This window comes from Pelmatolapia mariae, linkage group LG17 (assembly GCF_036321145.2).
Source record: "Pelmatolapia mariae isolate MD_Pm_ZW linkage group LG17, Pm_UMD_F_2, whole genome shotgun sequence".
NCBI lineage: Eukaryota > Metazoa > Chordata > Actinopteri > Cichliformes > Cichlidae > Pelmatolapia > Pelmatolapia mariae.
The window spans coordinates 1,973,889-1,991,577 of record NC_086242.1 but is presented as its reverse complement, the minus strand read 5'-3'; the positions used below and the strand labels follow the sequence as shown (position 1 = coordinate 1,991,577).

The window sequence follows — 17,689 nt, the reverse complement described above, 5'->3', positions numbered from 1 at the left end:
GATCGAGACTCGTGGAGACACTTACTTACGTGGCTGACACTGACACCAACGTTAATGGTTGTGTGTGGGGCATTATATGGTAATTAGCTCATGGTCGTGTCCTGGTGTTCCACAGTACTGATTGGCAGATGAAGGGCTGATCTAAGAGCAAAAAATAAAGATGTTGTTTACACCTCAAATATTGCTGGAGCTTCAACTGTTTTATATGTAGCAGCAGCCATGACAGAAACAAATCAAATTCTGCAATTTTCTTTTCTTCTAAATCTTTGCTGTTGATCATTTTTTGATCAAGGGACACAAATTTATTCTTCAAGCTACATTCATATAGTTTTATCAGTCTTCCTCCAAGAATTCAGTGACATTTGTGAATCCTTATATTGATGCTATGATCATTATTCAATAATTGTTATTGTCTGACTGATAAACTCAAAACTGGGGCAAAAAGCAGCTGGAAATGGACAGGAGAAATCAACAGTATACTGAACAGGCCAATCAGAGTAGTAGTGGGCTGTCACATGATGTGTAGTTACTTTGCTATCTTTGTGCACATCAGGTTACAATATAAATTATGTTGTAGGGTTTCAGAGAGGTTTGCATTACGATGCACCTGTAAATTCTTCTACTATACACCCCCATCCCATCAGAAACACTGGCTTTTGAACTGAGCGCTGACAACAAGAGGTGGTCCTCTCCTCTTTAGTCAGAAGGATGAAGTCTGACCACAGAACAGTTTTTCAGGTTCCCTCTGTCCATTTTAAATGAGCTTTGGTCCAGATAAGTTGGCAGCAGATAGGATTTCTGGATCATGTTCACATGTGGCTTCTTCTTTAAATGACAGTCTTAAGCTGCATTAATGAGCTTAAGATGGCAGATGTTTCTTCTTAGTAACACTTGCTTTTCCAGGCTTTTGTTGCCCCAGTCCCAAGTTTTGTTTTGTTTTTTTAAAAATGTTGCTGCCTTCAAACTCAAACGGAGCTTATTTTTCTCCATGAAAATAGTTTCTGTTCTATTGTGAATAAAATATGGATCTATGATATTTGGAAATTTGTGCTATTTCATTCTGTTTTTATTCACATTTCCCCCAGCATCCCAACTTTTCTGGAATTACATCTTTATATCACAAAGTTGTATTATAAGCATAAAAACAGACAATACTCACCACAAATGGGTGTTGCACAAGAAAATGATTTTCTCAAGGGCACTGCCTTCTTACTTAAATTTAAATTATTATTATTTTTAAATACACTTATATTCAAGTATAATATTGAGGTAGACATCCATTCAATCAGTATATTAGTATTAAAAATGGGCAATTTATCCTTCATATTACACTAGTCCAAAAAACATATTCTGCTTTTTACTACCGTACCCTTAAACATTAACAGTTTACAAAGAAAACGAGTGGAAATATGTAGCCTATAAAAGGTGGCACATTTAAATAGATTGAACCAAATAGTACTGTGTAAAGTAAGAATTCAACTAATTTAATATTTAAATGCTTTGACATTTACAGCACGTTACGGACATCAAAAGGAAATCTATTGCACATAACAAAAACTTCTGACAGAAACTGAGAGTCGGTGTGCTGTGCTGCTGCCTGAGAGTAGGATGAGAGAGAAAGAAAGAGATGATGCCTCTGACCGGCAGTACCCTCAGCGTGGGTTGCGTAAGCACTAATGCATCCTGCAGCTCTAGAGCATGTGCGCATGGCTGTACTGGATGAGCCGGTCCCTGCGTGTCATCTGATGCTGTGGTGTGGTGCTCGTCTCTCCCGGCGATTGGCTGATACTGATCTTTCCATAGACCAATAATGAGTGAGCATCTTCAGAGTCATTTTTTTTAATAAAAAGAGAGAAGTAAGGCTCATGAAGATAATCATGTGATAACATACGCCATGCATATCCAGACGCATTTTAAAATTTGCAAAAAAAATTAATTTTTTGAATGAAAAATATCATTAAATATTAAAAATAAGTGGCAATAATTTCTTGTGAGGTTAAATGCCCAAGTGAAGGTTTAATCCTTTGTGTGTGTTTTCGTGTAATTAGTCCGTGGAGGACATTTCTGTACTTTCCTCTTCCTCTCCTTGAACTGCCTCACCTGATGCAGGCGGGACTTCGGGGGAAATTTGCCTTAAGGAAATTCTTTCATTCATCAGTGACACCAATGGACATGAGTGAATAGTCATGAAACAACACGTCCGGCATATTTTTGTGTGTGAACCGGATTAATAGCAGCTCACTGACATTCACACTGACCTACGGTTGGATGTGTACTGTAAATTCAGCTGTGACTCCACACCCTCATTAACCTCGGGGGAAACATGCAGTTCACGAGAGGTCGTGGACTCGTTCCCCATTACAGCTTTGTTTACATATTTTACACAAGTTCAGTGTGTGTCAACAGCGTTTATCAGCATCTCTGCCATCCCTTTGTTTTTAATGCCATGCATATTAGGTTGTGACTCATAAAACCAGAAATACAGGACTGGTCTGTCAAGCTTAAGGTCGAAGCTCTGTAGTTTACCAGGTCACCTTTTTACTGCAAAGTCCTAATTTCTAAACTAAGTAGAGCAGTGAACTGGAGCCGGAGTGAATATTTTTTTAAAAATCCAGTTGAATTGTAGTGGAATACAAATAGAAAAGTATGAAAATAAAATGTAGCAGTTGTCAATTTGTCAAACAAAAAGAAAAAACCCTCTAAGATAACTGATTTTCCGCTTCTTCTTTTATAGATGGACATTTGTTATGTTATATTTACATGTCATAAATTGCCATCGTTGGTAAACTTTAATGAAGAAGCATGTGCAGTAGTTATAATAATGTAGGTTGCAGGATGTGGCTGCATTTGAAGTGCGCGTTTCAGTCAGTGGAAAGTCATGAAGCTAAAGCCAAGCACAGGCTCAGCCGCGCTAGCTGTCAGGGCTCTGCAGTTTGTCCGATAGTAACCCCCCGCCCCCCCCCCTCGAGCCGGCATATCTGCGACGTGTATGCTCGAGGGTGGAGGAGGGAGGGGCAGATGAGCTCGTGCGCTCACTGCAACTTCCGCCCCCTCTGTGTCCATGTGCCTTGCGTAGCCTTGTATGGAAACCAGGTCCTGTGGTGTGAGCAGTTTGAACCAATCAGAAAGGCGTGCTGTGAGAGGGGCGGGGCGACCGGAGGAAGCCGGCAGGCCCCACCCTGGGTGGATTTCTTTTTTTTTTTTTTTCAGGGTGGGTGGGACCCACGAAGCCGGCTGTGTGTTTGAAAATGAATGATCTGCTGCTTGAGTAGACAGTGGCCGGTTGGTGTGTGTTTAGCGGCAAACTGAAGCCACGGCGTTAACGGAAAACACGGAGAAAAAGCGGAAGATTAAAGAAAAATCTAGTCACGAAGAAACAGACAACCAAACCGGAATAAGAATCAGCTTCCAGCAATGCAATGTGAGTATTTGAGCCCTGTGTGGAGCTTTAAGCTGGGTTTCACTTCGACACATCAGGTTTGGCCAGAAACCGGTTGGTCACGATTTTTCCGGTAATAAATCCACCTGCGTGTGTGCGTGTTGCATTTACAGGCCTTAGATTGGACTCTGAATTAAGACGTTTCGCCTTCAGATCTACAATTTCCTGGTTTATAATCTGAGTTTTTTATGTCTCGGTTCAGTGAAGCTTGTTTTAGACGTTAATAGGATGATACATGATAATAAATGTGTTACAGAAAAAAAGGTCTTAAATTTACGGCTTGGGTATGTCTAGACAACCTGCCCAGACCTGGTCTCTTCCTAAAAGGGTGTAACCCACCCAGCAGATCCATCTGTATTTCTCCCTGTAATTTGGCTCACGTTTAAAATAGCCATTAAAAAAAGGTCTGCTTAGCATGCAAATAGATTAAGTCGGGAGAAAATGTACCCAGTGTACCGTGGGGTTTCTGAGGATGACGCCCAGTGCGTGCTGCTGGGAAGGAGCAGCTGGATGGAAGCAGCAGCACTGTGGCTTTAGGTGAAGTGAGCTGGCTGTTACTCTGGACAAACAGAAATGGAGCTCGAGTGAAGAAAAATGAAAATTTAGGGAGGAGGGAGGGGGGATTTTTGCTCTGTACAGTTTAAAAGGGGATTAACCCAAGTGAAGTTTGCAAGCATGGTGGTATTGTTTTGGGGAGAGTCCCTCATTTGGTTTTGGGGCAGACACTTTTTTGTTCAAGGATTGGGGGGGGGGGGTTGCTGCAGTTCCCTTTCTGAATGAAACAGCTGTTGCTATGCAGTACAATCTCCCCCCTGCTAGAGTGGATGCAGCGTTGTCAGATGATTCATCCTTGGCACTGGCTGTGCTGTCTTATGACAAGGAAACTTCATGAAAACAAAAGCATGCAGAATGGCCGTGCTTCATCAAAAATGATCGTGCCGCTATTCTGATAATTGATTGGTTGGGTCTTTGGTTGTGACTTCTCAAACAGGTGCATTTGAATACGTCACCTCGGGCTATGGAAAGCTAAACTGTGGCATAGTAGTTTTATTAGCTGAGTGACTAAAAAATGTGCTCGGCAGCGCTGTAGAGCTGAAAGAACAAGTCCAGACCTTTTCTACTCTAAACAGTTAACGCCCTTTTTACTGCAAAAAAAATAAAAAAAAATTCATGCAAGCATTTTCTTTGATATCTTGCCCAAAATACTTCAACATGTAGACAGGAGTAGCTGGGGAATCCATCCACTGATGTTCTGATTGGTAGACCGCCTGCTCTACTTCCTGGGCCACAGCTGCTCTGATATTGTTGCATACTGAATCTGTTTTGGATTGGATTTTTTCACATCCTGAAAACAAGGTGAAAGCCATCCATGTTGCTGCTGTGGTGACAGAGGTCAAACCTGCTAAACATGTACAGGCTCTCCGTCACACACACTGAGTATTAGAAACATTGTTGTAAAGGAAGTAAAGCCATGGCTCAGTCAGGTGGGTTTCAACACTTTATTGACACAAGCATTGATTGACGGGTTAATCTATATCGGGGAAAGATAATCAGAGATTTCAGGCTTGTTTCTAAAGGATATGGGTTTGTAATTTTGGTGATTGAGAGATAATTAAATGGGAAATCCACACTTTTCCCATGGGTGATTATCAGAAAACCACAGAAGAAAAAATATTGATTGGAAAAACTGAAAGTTTATCACAGCAGCCGGGGAAATGTATTGGTAGCCTGCTCGTGGATCAATAACACTGCTCCCCTTGTTGACCACCGATGGATGTTTTCAAGGTGTTTTTGCTGCCAGATGAACAGCAGGGGGGGGGATTCATACCAGGCCTGTGTGACAGGCACGCGTCTCAGGTTTTTTTTAATGTGATGAAAGCTCACAGGGTTTCTAAAGGCTATATTCAGCCTTCACATGTCCGTTTGCAGACTGGTAGGGTTGATGAGCGATTGAACCTTTTCTCTTGATCAGCGTCACACTCAGAATCCTCCCCATCACGTCACAAGAACGCAGCAGTGACTGAAATAAGAGGGGGGGAGGTGATTTTGAATGTCTGCCCCCTGTCAATCCCAGGCCTGCCTGCTTGCCTCCACCTTCAGCCACTCACAACTGCAACAGAGGAATCTGCAGCTGCACCGGAGGCGATGCGTCCACAGAGAGACCTTTAAACATCCAGATCAAATCCAAATCAAGCCCATGTTGCTCCTCAGGGACATGTTTTTGGCCAAATGTGATGAATTCTTCCAGTTTAGATGCAATTCATACATGAAATAATCCAGCTGACCTGTGTTTTATTCCACCATGGAAAGTTTAGGTTGGGAATATGTTTCAAATGTGTCACAAAAATTATTTTTGGCTCTCTGGAGCTTGTTTGTTTCTGTTTTTTTTCCCCCCATGGGACTGGCCCCTAAGAGGTGAGAAATGATGGGCTGCTGCCAGAGCAGACAGATGAAGCTGCTGGTATGTGTTTTCAGCCCTCTTACATAAACAGATAAGTCCTGTGATTTACCAAAGAGGAAAGAGAGAGGAGGGGGTGTCCAGCTTGGCAATAGCAGTGGTTTGAATGATAGAGAGGTCTGACGTGGTTCCTGTGATGAACGAAATGGTGGGAAAGGCAGGAAAAAGGGGAAGGGGGGTGGTACGGATCAGCTTGGCATGTAAATCACAAGATCACTGAGAGAAGAGGGAACATGTCCCCAGTTGGGACACGCTCTAATGTCCCAGTTGGGGTTTCCACTTTCTTTCTGTTGTATCTTTCAAAATTATATTTCACAATCATCATCAGTTTCTTTTGTTTTTCCCTTTTCTCTTCCACTCGACACCGGGAGGGTGGAGCAGTGTAAATATTCTTTATTGAGGTGTTTTGTTGACCAAGCGCAGCAATGAAAGGCAGTCGATTATTTGTAGAAAGACGGCGTTATCTGTAACATGTGTTTGCTAGCTAGGCTCCATATGTTGCGTTATCATCCAGGCTTTTAACAGCTCATGAAGTCGGATCCAATCGAGCTGTTTCTTCTCGCTGTGCGATTGAGTGCGTCACAGGTCGCTCTCTGCACGTCCTAAGCAGAGATCAGTTTTTTAAATGGTCGCGATGATCTCGGTGAGATTTCTAAGCAGCTGATTTTTATCTGATCACGAGACAGAAGTCGGGCAGGTTCGTGACACTTTGCAAGAACACTGCAACTGCAAGAATACGTGACATGACCTAGTGCCCTACAGGACGCACGACTTCTGTGAGTACCGCCCACTGCTGGCTGTCACACGTTGGTGTCAGCTGAACTGTGCGCTAATTAGACAAGGAAAGCCAAATGTTTCAGTCCTTTGCTCCTTTGGATCTTATTGCTTTGTCAGTTATGATTCTTTATAGTCTAAGATCTAAATAGCAAACTACTTAAATTATTTAGTTATTACAGCACAAATCCCCCAAATGCACTCCACTCCTGGGATCCAGCTGAGGGGAGGGGTCTTTCTCTTGGAGCCACTGATCAAAGCCTGGAGCCTCTCAGTCATGTGTGTAACTGTTTCCTTGTTGTGAACGCTAAGACACCCTGACCATCCTCTGTTTCAGTAACTTTGTGCGAGTCCACCAGCATGTCGGAAGCAGGGGTAACGGAGCCTCCCAGAGAAGTCGGTTTCCTGGAGTCGCCCTGTGTTACAGCGGACAGCGCGGCCTCCCTCGATGACGGCATCGTGGACACAGCAAAGTACGTCAACACAAGTTACACGCCCCTAAAATAAGCCCCTCTTTGCTTGAACTGCCTACAGAGAGGTAGTGATGGTGTTTACGCCACCAACAGTTGGGATGAGGGCATGATCTTTGTTCTCAGGATTCCCGCCCTCTTCCACCTGCTGACCCACACGTAACTGTTTTTTTTTCTCCTTTGCTTTTCTTTAGTGAGTCTTCAGAGGAAGAGTCTGCAGGAGAAAGGGAAGAGGAGACCGGCACCCATGATGCAGCCACCAGCAGCACCAAGACTACAGAGGTCCCCGCGGAGCAGAGCTCAAACACACCAGCAGGTGAGTGCAGAGGGAGCGTGTTTACACTTTCTTGGGCGCTCCTGAGCATCCGACGTTCACCAGGGCGGCGCTGGAAGAATTGCGATAAGCAGGATGCAGACGTACAATTAGACGACGTCAGTGTCATTTTTAGGATTTTTGCCACGCTCGAGCGTCCGTACAGATTGGTCGTGACCTCGGGTTTTATCCCATCTCTGTGCTCACTGTAAATGCTGATGTCAGCGTTTGTGACTGCGCTTTATCTTTTTTTTCTCCTTCCCGAGGAAGCAGAGCAAACAGACGTGAATGAACTCTGCGTTCTTTGGCAGAGCGAGCTCCACTTCCCTTTTCCTGCCTTTAAACAGTGACATTCTTTCCCGTCAGCGAGTGAGGAAAAACCCCGGCACACACATTGCTCCGCGATCTGTTTATAATCACGAAAAGGGAACTTTGCACTGTGACCCAAAGTTAATTGACATTCGTTATCATTCGTTTATAATGATTCTTAAAGACTTTATTAAAGAGGAACTCTTAACATGTAATAATAACTGCTGGTGGCTTTTTTCATGATGGAGTATTTACAGCCCTGCTCTAAATGAATCATAAATAGTCATAAACCCTCCGTGTGACGCTGTTCTGCTGCATATTCAAACATCCTGCTGGCAGTTTGTCTCTGAGTGTGAGAGCAGAACATGGAGACGGGGCTTCCCTGCAGAAATGATTACAAATCGATTTGGTTTTGTTGTCAGAATTCAGGTGCAAGTCCTCGGCCCCCCTACGACAAGCGATAATCGGAGATTGTTGGCAAACAGACAGTTTTATTTAAAGATTATCTCATCATCATTTTAACCAGGAAGTCCATCGGTACACTCTCATGGTGTGCTGGAAGTTGTATTTATATTTTATTATTTATAAAACTTTTAAAATAATACCACCTTTTTGTTTTTTTAAAGAATGCCATATCTAGCCAACCTGAAGCGATTGCTAACTCTTGGCTGTCACTGTGACTCATGCCAGCTCTGTTACCATTGGCTGAGACTAGTTTTGAGCCCGTGTGACTTTGCAGATTTATCATAGTGCCTGCAGCTGGATGGTATCTCCATTAACGCTTTAAATGAAGGGTGTTTGTCGCAGTTTTCAAGGACGGCAGACGCGTACAGATTCTCTGACTGTTGTTTGCACATCTTCCAGTGAGCGCCCAGCGCCCAGACTCCCTGTCGGTGCCGGCAGCAGAACCCCGTCTGTGGACGACGCAGCGCGATGGAGAGGTGAAGCTGAGGATGGAGGAGTCCGGTCTGGCCGCTGAACCCGCTTTGACGGTCAACCAGATGTTCGTCTCGACCGTGGAGCGCTACGGCGAATATACGGCTCTGTGCTGGAAGGAGGGCGACCAGCAGAAAAGCCTGAAATACAAAGATTACTACCAGACCTGCCGCACCGCTGCCAAGAGCTTCCTGAAGGTAGTTTTTCTTTTATTCTTTGGGTAACGCTGCAAAATTTTCCATCTACAGTTGATCTGTTACTTTAAGGACATAAAATTAAGCTGAGTTCAATTTTTGAGCAAGAATACCAAATGCTCAGAAACGGTGGCTCGTCTGTCAGACAGTGAAAGATCATTTTGGCTGCTGTTGTCACCACAGCAGGCGGCTCCGCAGATTTGATTTGGCTGACTTTTAAACGCCAAATGCACTTCCTGTTCAGCCAGAAGAAGAAAGATAAAGATGGCTATGGCCTTCCTGACCCGTGTGCTGCCTCGCACAGGCAGCAACATAATATAACCACGCAGTAGTGAAGAGCTGGCGGGCACAGCTGTGCGCTACACGTGAGAGGATAACTGCAGACACTCTCCGGATCTGATTATCCCAACATTTCCTGGACGAAATCTTAGTGATGGCTCATAAAAAAACGGATAAAAAGCAGATAAATCAAGAAGAAGAATTGCTGCTTGCAGCTCTGACACACAGTGGCGCTTAAACATTTCAAATATGGAAAACTGGTGCCAAAAACCTTTGTTTGCCCCCTCACCCCGAGCAGCTGGGCTTCCTCAGCATCAACAGATTTCTGTTTCCAGCAACAGTCCTCGAGTTCTTCGAGCCGTTTTAACGTCCGTTCGTGTTTGTGCCGAGTCTGTCTAGACGGCACGTGTCGCCGCACCAACGGGTTGAAATGTCAGGCCAGACGGCGAGGTCTCAGCAGGACAGAGCATGTCATTGTTTCACGTGAAACTCTGCAAAGTTAGACAGCAGGGTGACTCATTTCTACTGACACACACACAAAACTCAGACATTTCTCTCTGCGTCTCATACACGCAAACCAACCTCGAATCCAAATCTTAGACCTGAACTTCGCCCTTGCTCACATGATAAGTAAAGCTCAGATTGTTTTTGTTTTGTGCTTCCCTAACACAGTCAGCTACACCTGATTATTATCTTTCAACAATTAAAGCCTTTATGAACGACTTCATGAATGCTGGCTGCAGCTGAATGTAATGCACCTCAGCTAACCTCAGATCCTACGTGCATCAGCTGGAAGACCTGACGGCTCAAACTGTCTCTGTGTTTCGTGAAAAGAAAGTCAGGCTAAATCTGGTGCATGGAAAGAAATGGAAGACTGGAAGCTTTTATTTTTCATCAAGACTTAACCCAACATCCCCAGTCCTGCATTTCTCTGCACTCTAGTTTGTAACAAGCAGACCGTCCCCTTCTGAGCTTCATCCTGTCAGTCAAATACAAAATATCCCGAGGTAATAACAAAAGGTAAATATTAAACAAGTGATTTGTAACAACAATCCCAACGATGGAAGTGAGACTTGTGTCAGATCTGCTGTGACTCTCACTTTTTGTTTTTCATAAGTGCACTCTCGCTTTTACAGCTCGGACTGGAGCGTTACCACGGCGTTGGGATCCTGGGCTTCAACTCTGTTGAGTGGTTCGTCGCAGACATCGGAGCCATTTTGGCGGGGTGAGTTTCATCGTCAGCCCTGAATATTTCCTTTACATGACCCTAATCCTCCTGCTCACTGTATCTGTGGCTATCTTATCTACATGCTGATGTTTTACGTGTGGCAGCGCGTATGCTGGTGTGTCCTACGTGCCAGAGCGATACCGTCTTTTTGATGGATTGACGGGTGGTTGAAACTATGCGTGTTCACTCGGGTGCTGCACTCAAGTACGGCTTCGATTCACTTTACAAGAGCGTGTGCTCACACATGCAATGATTCGATTCCTCTTCTGAACTGATCCGCTGTGGATCCAATCAGTGCGTTTTCCTGATAATGCTAATGTGCTTTTTAAGGTTTATTTATCCATCTGTGTTGTGTTTGTGCACTGATCACATAACAGTAATCACAAGCTTCTCAGCTTTGCTGCATAAGTATTCACTATGAATGAACCCATGTTTGTTATCCAACACGCTAAAAAGAGTGCAAGAAATTCCAAGAAACCGAGACCCTTGAGCCAAAGTAAGAGTCTAAAGGCACTGATTGGCTGAGGCCAGATGTACCCCGGCTCAGCTGCTTACATCACCAAACATCTGTTATGCTGAACCGGGACTTTTCACGCCGATTCTGGTGACATTTTCATGTTTGCTTTGATTCTTAAAAGTCTTAAATCTGTTTATAGAGAAGCTCATTGTTTCCACGCACTCTGACACCGATACTGTGCATGCTTAAACTCCGCTCCCTGCTTAATGATCACAACAAAAAGGTCAGCTGGAATGTCAACAAACCGGTCGTGATGAATGCAATCAGGTCATGTTTGGAAACTTCAGTTTAAGGCTCAGATTTCCACACCGAAGCAAAACATTTGAATCGCATCCTGAATCATATCTCACTGTCTTTTAGAGCGGGAGCTCGGTATTCTAGTAAAACAATGCTGTCATAGGTCAGGTGGTTTCTGTTGACCCATTTTCATCAGATTGTTAAGAAAAAGAAAGAGAGGGAGGACTGGTTTTCCTATCGTAACATCGGGATGTCGTCAGCAGGCCTGAATTTTCGGGCATCTGCAGCTCAGTCTGAGCAAACATTTAACATAAAATGTTTCAACATTTAACATGTTGCTGCTTTGTTGAAATGCAGGGTTAAAGTGATTTGCATTTCATTTGCATGTTGCATGTTCTCCACCCATTGTTGGGAGCAGCCCTGCGCGTCATTTTGATGAACATAGTTTAGTTTTTTACATATTAAAAGTGCCACGAAAATAACTTCAGTCTGCCGCTGATTCAGTTCAGGTCAGTTTTATTTACACTGACAGGCGTGCTGTAGATGTCAGTCAAGTCACACTTTTAGTAAATAACTGCGAAACTACTGATTTTCTCCTTTTTGCAGCCATTAAAACAAATGTTTAATTGCATTCTGTGTGATAACAAATTGTCTTAAAAGTCTTAAATGTACCTTGGTGAAAGCTCTCACTTGATTGGCTGACTTATACCTTTGGTCACACTAAACATATGCAGCTGCACAGATGCAACACAATCCTGATTCATGTGCTGATGCATTTCTGATGCATTTCCACCAAGTGTGCTCAATTCATCCATCGTATGACTTGAATGCAACTCAGCGCTTCTGATTCATCTGCAAGCTCTTGTTTCCATGGCGACTGGAAGTAAATGAACAATATCTATGTTCACTTATCAAATGCATATCTGCAAATGGAAGGCCTCTTAATCAACATGACTGGATATTTATTCGATTGGAACAATATAGAGAAGTAAATGGCTCTATAGCTGACTGTGTGACGTGTCTCTGTCTCACAGTGGGTGTGCTGTGGGCATCTACACCACCAACTCTCCTGAGGCATGCCAGTATGTAGCAGAAAACTCCAAGGCTAATATCATCGTGGTGGAGAACCACAAACAGCTGCAGAAAATCCTTCAGGTAAGATGAGAGTGAGTTACACGTGGATGTGGAGCAACACGCTGAACAGATTTCAGGCACAGCTGAACAAAAAAAACATATAATAATATGTGTGTTTATTAAACCAAGCTGTAAAAGTAGTAACTTATACTGAAGGAATCCCACGAGTGGATTTACTGATAGTCTTCACATCCGTCCACAGATTGAAGACCAGCTGCCACACTTGAAAGCCATCGTCCAGTACAAAGATGAACTAAAAGAGAAGAGACCAAACCTGTACACGGTAAGCGCGCACACTTCCGTGCATAAAAAGAAGCTGCTGAGCACAAGAAGCACGATCGAAGTGTTTTTATTTTTCTTTGCGTGCCACAGTGGGCCGAGTTCTTGGAGCTTGGACGCGACGAGCCCGACGCTCCCCTCGATGCCATCATCGCCAGCCAGAAGCCCAACCAGTGCTGCTCGCTCATTTACACCTCAGGAACCACGGGCCAGCCCAAAGGAGTCATGCTCAGCCACGACAACGTAAGCTCCACCCATCCTCACATCCTCACAAGCTTTCTGAGGCAAAACGCTTCAAGGAATTCAGTTGACTCCATTTAGTGTCAGCGATTCCACCTCGAGCTGTAGTCCTGTGCAGCTGCACAGCAGTGCAATTAACAGCTGCAGGCCTGTTTCACCATAGTGTTGTGTCACTATGACTACCATAAAGGCAACCTGTTATATTATGTATTTATTCTTTTCCATTTAATGCAAATTTACACATTTCATTTTAGTTTAAACAATACTCTGCTGCATTTATCCATCTATTACATCCATTCACTTGATCAGTATTGATCTACTGTTACAGTAAAGATGTGAAACACTACATGTGCGCCCACATACACAACAATCACAGCACCTCATCTTTACTCTCTCTCAGCTAACCTGGACCGCTTACTCCACCGGCAAGCATGTGAATCTCACCGCGGCCTCCCACGCTCAGGAGGTGGTGGTCAGCTACCTGCCTCTGAGCCACATTGCGGCCCAGATGGTCGACATCTGGATCACCATGAAGATCGGAGGGGTGACTTACTTCGCTCAGCCCGATGCCCTGAAGGTGAGACGCACACCACAAACAGACAACACAAACACGCCGGCGCCCAAAATAAACGCTCATCAGCCCGTTTAATAGGTTCACCTGCACAGTACGGTCAATATAAAAGGCCTGCTGTACGGTCATGGTTCTTTGTGGCTGCTGTAGAAGAAGAACAAAGTGTTTACCCAAATGTCTGATTACAAATACCCATCAGTAATTTAAATAATGTAAAATTAAGTAAAAAGGATGGTGAGCTACAGCAATTTTAGCCTGTAACATAAAAGTAGCATATCGCCCCCTCTGGTTCCTCACCGTGGCTCTTTAGTCCGTCTGTTACACAAACACAAACGGCTTCTCTGTTTCTTTTACATTTCCTCTTTCTCCTCAGTGTCAAAATCCTCTTTTTGTGTAAGTTGTGAAAACGTGTGATTTTTATTTGTATTTTCCTGTTGTTTACAGGGTTCGCTGGTAGACACTTTGAAGGAGGCGCGTCCGACGGCCTTCATGGGCGTCCCACGTGTCTGGGAGAAGATGCAGGAGAAGATGAAAGCTGTTGGAGCAAAGTCTTCCACCGTGCGAAGGAAAGTGGCTGCCTGGGCCAAAGATGTGGGTCTGCGGACCAATCTGAGCAAGCTGAACCAGTAAGTATATGTTTTTGTTTCTTTTGAAGAAGGGGCTGAATCGTTTCCTCAGAGGTGGGAAGTTCCTGTTTCAGTTTGCTGAAATGTTCTTGTGGAACATCACTGCAGATGCAGGATTGTTGTTGAAACACTGTAACTATTTATTTATTTTTTTCATCAGCTGGAACAGCCTTCCACCTCACGCTGCGTTCTCTCTCACTCTCTTTCTCCTCAGGAATTCGGCACCAGGCAGCGCTCCGGTCAGCTATCACATAGCCAAAAAGCTTGTGTTCAAAAAGGTGCGTAAGGCCCTGGGCCTGGACCGCTGCACCAAGTGCTACACAGGCGCCGCCCCCATCACCAAAGACACCCTGGAGTTCTTCCTCAGCCTCAACATTCCTCTGTGCGAACTGTACGGCATGAGCGAGAGCAGCGGCCCTCACACCATCTCCCGCCACGATGCCTTCAGGCTCACCAGGTACATTTTTCTCTTTGCACTGGTTTGACGGCTTGCAGGGAACGACTGATACTCGCTGGTGAGTTACATGACTGCTCTCTTGCAGCTGCGGTATCGAGCTCCCAGGGTGTAAAACAAAGCTGCACAACAAAGACGAGGAGGGAAACGGCGAGATCTGCTTCTGGGGACGCCACGTCTTTATGGGTTACCTCAATATGCCCGACAAGACGGAAGAGGCGCTGGACGCGGAGGGCTGGCTGCACTCGGGTGACCTGGGCAAGCAAGACGAGAACGGGTTCCTCTTCATCACCGGGCGGATTAAAGGTACTGCCTGAGCTAAATCGCACTCTGCTGGAACTGTACCAGATTTTTATTCATCTATTTAAATGAAGAGCATCAGTTCTCCTTTCACAGTCTTATATCCTGTTACAGGCTGATTGCTTCAGGTTTGTTCTTCTTTTCGTTCACAGAGCTGATCATCACAGCCGGAGGTGAGAACATCCCTCCCGTCCCCATAGAGGATGCGGTGAAGGAGGCCGTGCCGCTGATTAGCAACGCCATGCTGATCGGAGACAAGAGGAAGTTTCTGTCCATGCTGCTCACCATCAAGGTAAAGATTCAGACAGTGAGAACAGGGGAGGAGTGAGGGGGGTGTCAGAAGCACACTGCATCAGTGCATCTGCTTTAACAGATAGTGAGGAAAGGAGCACTGACACCTGGTGGTCGCTTTGAGAAACTACACAGTTGGGATTTTCAGAATCGCGCTGTAATGGTTACTGATATTTATCTGAATTTTTTTCCCTCACCCTCCAGTGCCAAGTGAACCCAGACACGGGCGATCCACAGGACGAGCTGACGCCAGAAGCTGTGGAGTTGTGCAGGCAGCTGGGCAGCAAGGCCACGCGCGTCTCCGAGATCGCAGGCGGACGAGACCCTGCGGTCAACGCTGCCATCCAGGAGGGCATCAAAAGAGTCAACGAGAAGTCCACTTCCAACGCTCAGCGCATTCAGAAGTGGGTCATCCTGGATCGAGACTTCTCTGTCGGCGGAGGAGAGCTGGGTGAGTGAATGCGCGGTTTATTTTATTAGAGAACGGCTTTGAAACGACATTTAATAAGATGCACGATGATGATGATGTTGCTGATGATGTTTTCACATCCATTTGTAGTCACAGTTACTTACATTTGGGTATTTCCTGCCTTTTTGGAGCTAAAACACATGAGATATTGAGTATGGTAGCTCAAATAAGTCCGTTACAGAGAAACATAAGTTACAGCAGGCTGGGTCTCAGGAGGATGTATGTGGTGATGCGCTGGTACGGCTCAGGCTGCAGTCACTCTACGCAGGAGTTAAACAGCACGAATCCTCTTTGCTCTTCCCGCAGGCCCCACCATGAAGCTGAAGCGGCCGGTGGTGGTGAAGATGTACAAGGAGCAGATCGATAACTTTTACAAGGACGTGGCGTCTCCAGCTACCCCCGACAACCCGCTGCCACCCAAATAGACCTGCTGGGACCATTTGCATCATTCAGTCCACTGCTGGGTTCCTCCTGTATTTAAAAAAAGATTTTTTTTTTTTTTTACTGCCTTAAGTCGCGCTCAGTCTGTCTCAGTTTACATTTATGATTGTTGTACAGATCAGAAGCCAAATGAGGTTAAATTGAGCTTATTTATTTGTATTTCTGGAAGGAACGGTGACGTCTGATCGATGAAGTAGCAGCAGCTTTACGTAAGGAGCTGCGACGCGAACCGGAATACTTGATAACAACAGGATGTTTTGGTTTTTTTATGAATAATTTGTGTGTATTTATTTTCACTTTACCAAAGTTTGTTTACCAAATGAGCATCGGATGGAGTGAAATCCCACAATCACGTGTCCACATGTGCTTGGTGTTTCTCTCGTCTTTGATTTCACTCCTTTTTGTTGTTTTTTGTGTTCTAAATGTCAAAAATGTTCTGCTGTTGAATTTAAGCTATCGCTCTCAGTATGTCATGAAGCCATATCTATTGCATTTTGGTGTCTGTCAGGTATTTTGATTTGTGTGACCCTTTTTTTTTTTAATTTTGTAATACTGTAAATATGTTTTACCTCCTTGTTTCTTTCTCCCAGCCATTCGGTCGTGTCAGGAATACGTTTATTTTGCACTCACATGGAGACAAAGTAAATTGTACATAAGTTATAGGACTGTATTGTCAGTTTATAGCAAATCTTATCAGCTTCCTTCAGCTAGCGACCTGTCGCCACAGTGAGGTTTTAAGATCACCTACCATCGGTCTCCTCGGCGGTGTGACACAAATTTGAAAGCAGCTCTTGCACTCCAAAACAGGTCATCTTGTATATCTTGTAAGATTAGTATATAGCGGGCGTGTGTGGCGCACTCCCAGCAGAGCCAAACTGAGCCTTGTGGTTCATTTACGTTAAATTTTGGGGTTTCCGTGTGTTTTGTTTTAAGGATGAAAAACAAAGGGAGGAAATGACGGTGATTCAGGGGTTCGGGGTGAGTGAGGATGGGCTGATGGAACACACCAAATGGCCTTTTTAGTTTAATCCGTTGCCTAAAAAAGTTAAATGAATGCACTTGCATTATGAGAATCTTCACAGCAAACGGTTCAGTGGGGGCTCACAACACCCCTGACAGAAACCTGGATCTGCCCGAACCTAACCTAACAGCTGTTTAGTCTTAAATAAGTGTGGGTTGAAAGAACAGCAGCAGGAGGAGAGTGAAGCAGGCCTGCTTGTAACTACGAAAATGTGAATGTGTGTCTGATCAGTTGTGGAATAAATTGGAATTCATTACGCTACTTTGTGAAACTTGTCCTTTGTTTTGTTTTTGTAAATGTAACGCGGAGGGATTTAAAATGCACAGAGTAACAAATAACACGGTTTACCCACGTCGGTTCAGACAGCAGGCGGGGCTCTGATGATGGAGGTCGGGAAGCTCATCTCAGCCCCTGAAGCAAACTGAGCTTTTTTTTGTGGGGGGGGGGCAACCTCACAATCAGAACAGACTCAGGTGTCAAAAAGAAAGGAGAGCCGACAGCCTCGTTAAATACGTGGCACATGTGAACTGTTTCTATGCTATTCGGTGTGCCGACAACCATAAATAGGCTGCTCGATAATACTTCCTCCACTTCTGTGAGATCTTCTCTCACATCTCGTATTTGTGGCCACAAAAACCACGAGCTTCTAATGCTAAGCGGAAACGGGGGGAGAGAAAAGCCGACGTGCTGCAAGTTTCATTCTTGCAGT

General features: G+C 44.6%; 1 protein-coding gene across 1 annotated transcript; it reads left to right on the top strand.

Moving 5' to 3' along the window:
- The first annotated feature begins 3,221 nt into the window (after window positions 1-3,221).
- Window positions 3,222-17,237, top strand: acsbg2 (acyl-CoA synthetase bubblegum family member 2). Its single transcript, XM_063501336.1, has 15 exons — window positions 3,222-3,421; window positions 7,009-7,144; window positions 7,336-7,457; window positions 8,628-8,896; window positions 10,309-10,397; window positions 12,189-12,309; window positions 12,491-12,571; window positions 12,661-12,810; window positions 13,208-13,384; window positions 13,823-14,004; window positions 14,219-14,461; window positions 14,547-14,764; window positions 14,911-15,050; window positions 15,254-15,500; window positions 15,825-17,237. Exons 1-15 carry the CDS (start codon window positions 3,415-3,417, stop codon window positions 15,941-15,943), a joined length of 2,301 nt encoding a protein of 766 aa, XP_063357406.1. The 5' UTR covers window positions 3,222-3,414; the 3' UTR covers window positions 15,944-17,237.
- Window positions 17,238-17,689: the final 452 nt, after the last annotated feature.

Bases quoted from the DNA above. Each gene is read 5' to 3' on its own strand.
- acsbg2 (XM_063501336.1), top strand. The intron at 12,310-12,490 runs GTAAGATGAGAG...ATCCGTCCACAG, and splicing joins AGCTGCAGAAAATCCTTCAG to ATTGAAGACCAGCTGCCACA. The intron at 12,572-12,660 runs GTAAGCGCGCAC...TGCGTGCCACAG, and splicing joins AGAGACCAAACCTGTACACG to TGGGCCGAGTTCTTGGAGCT.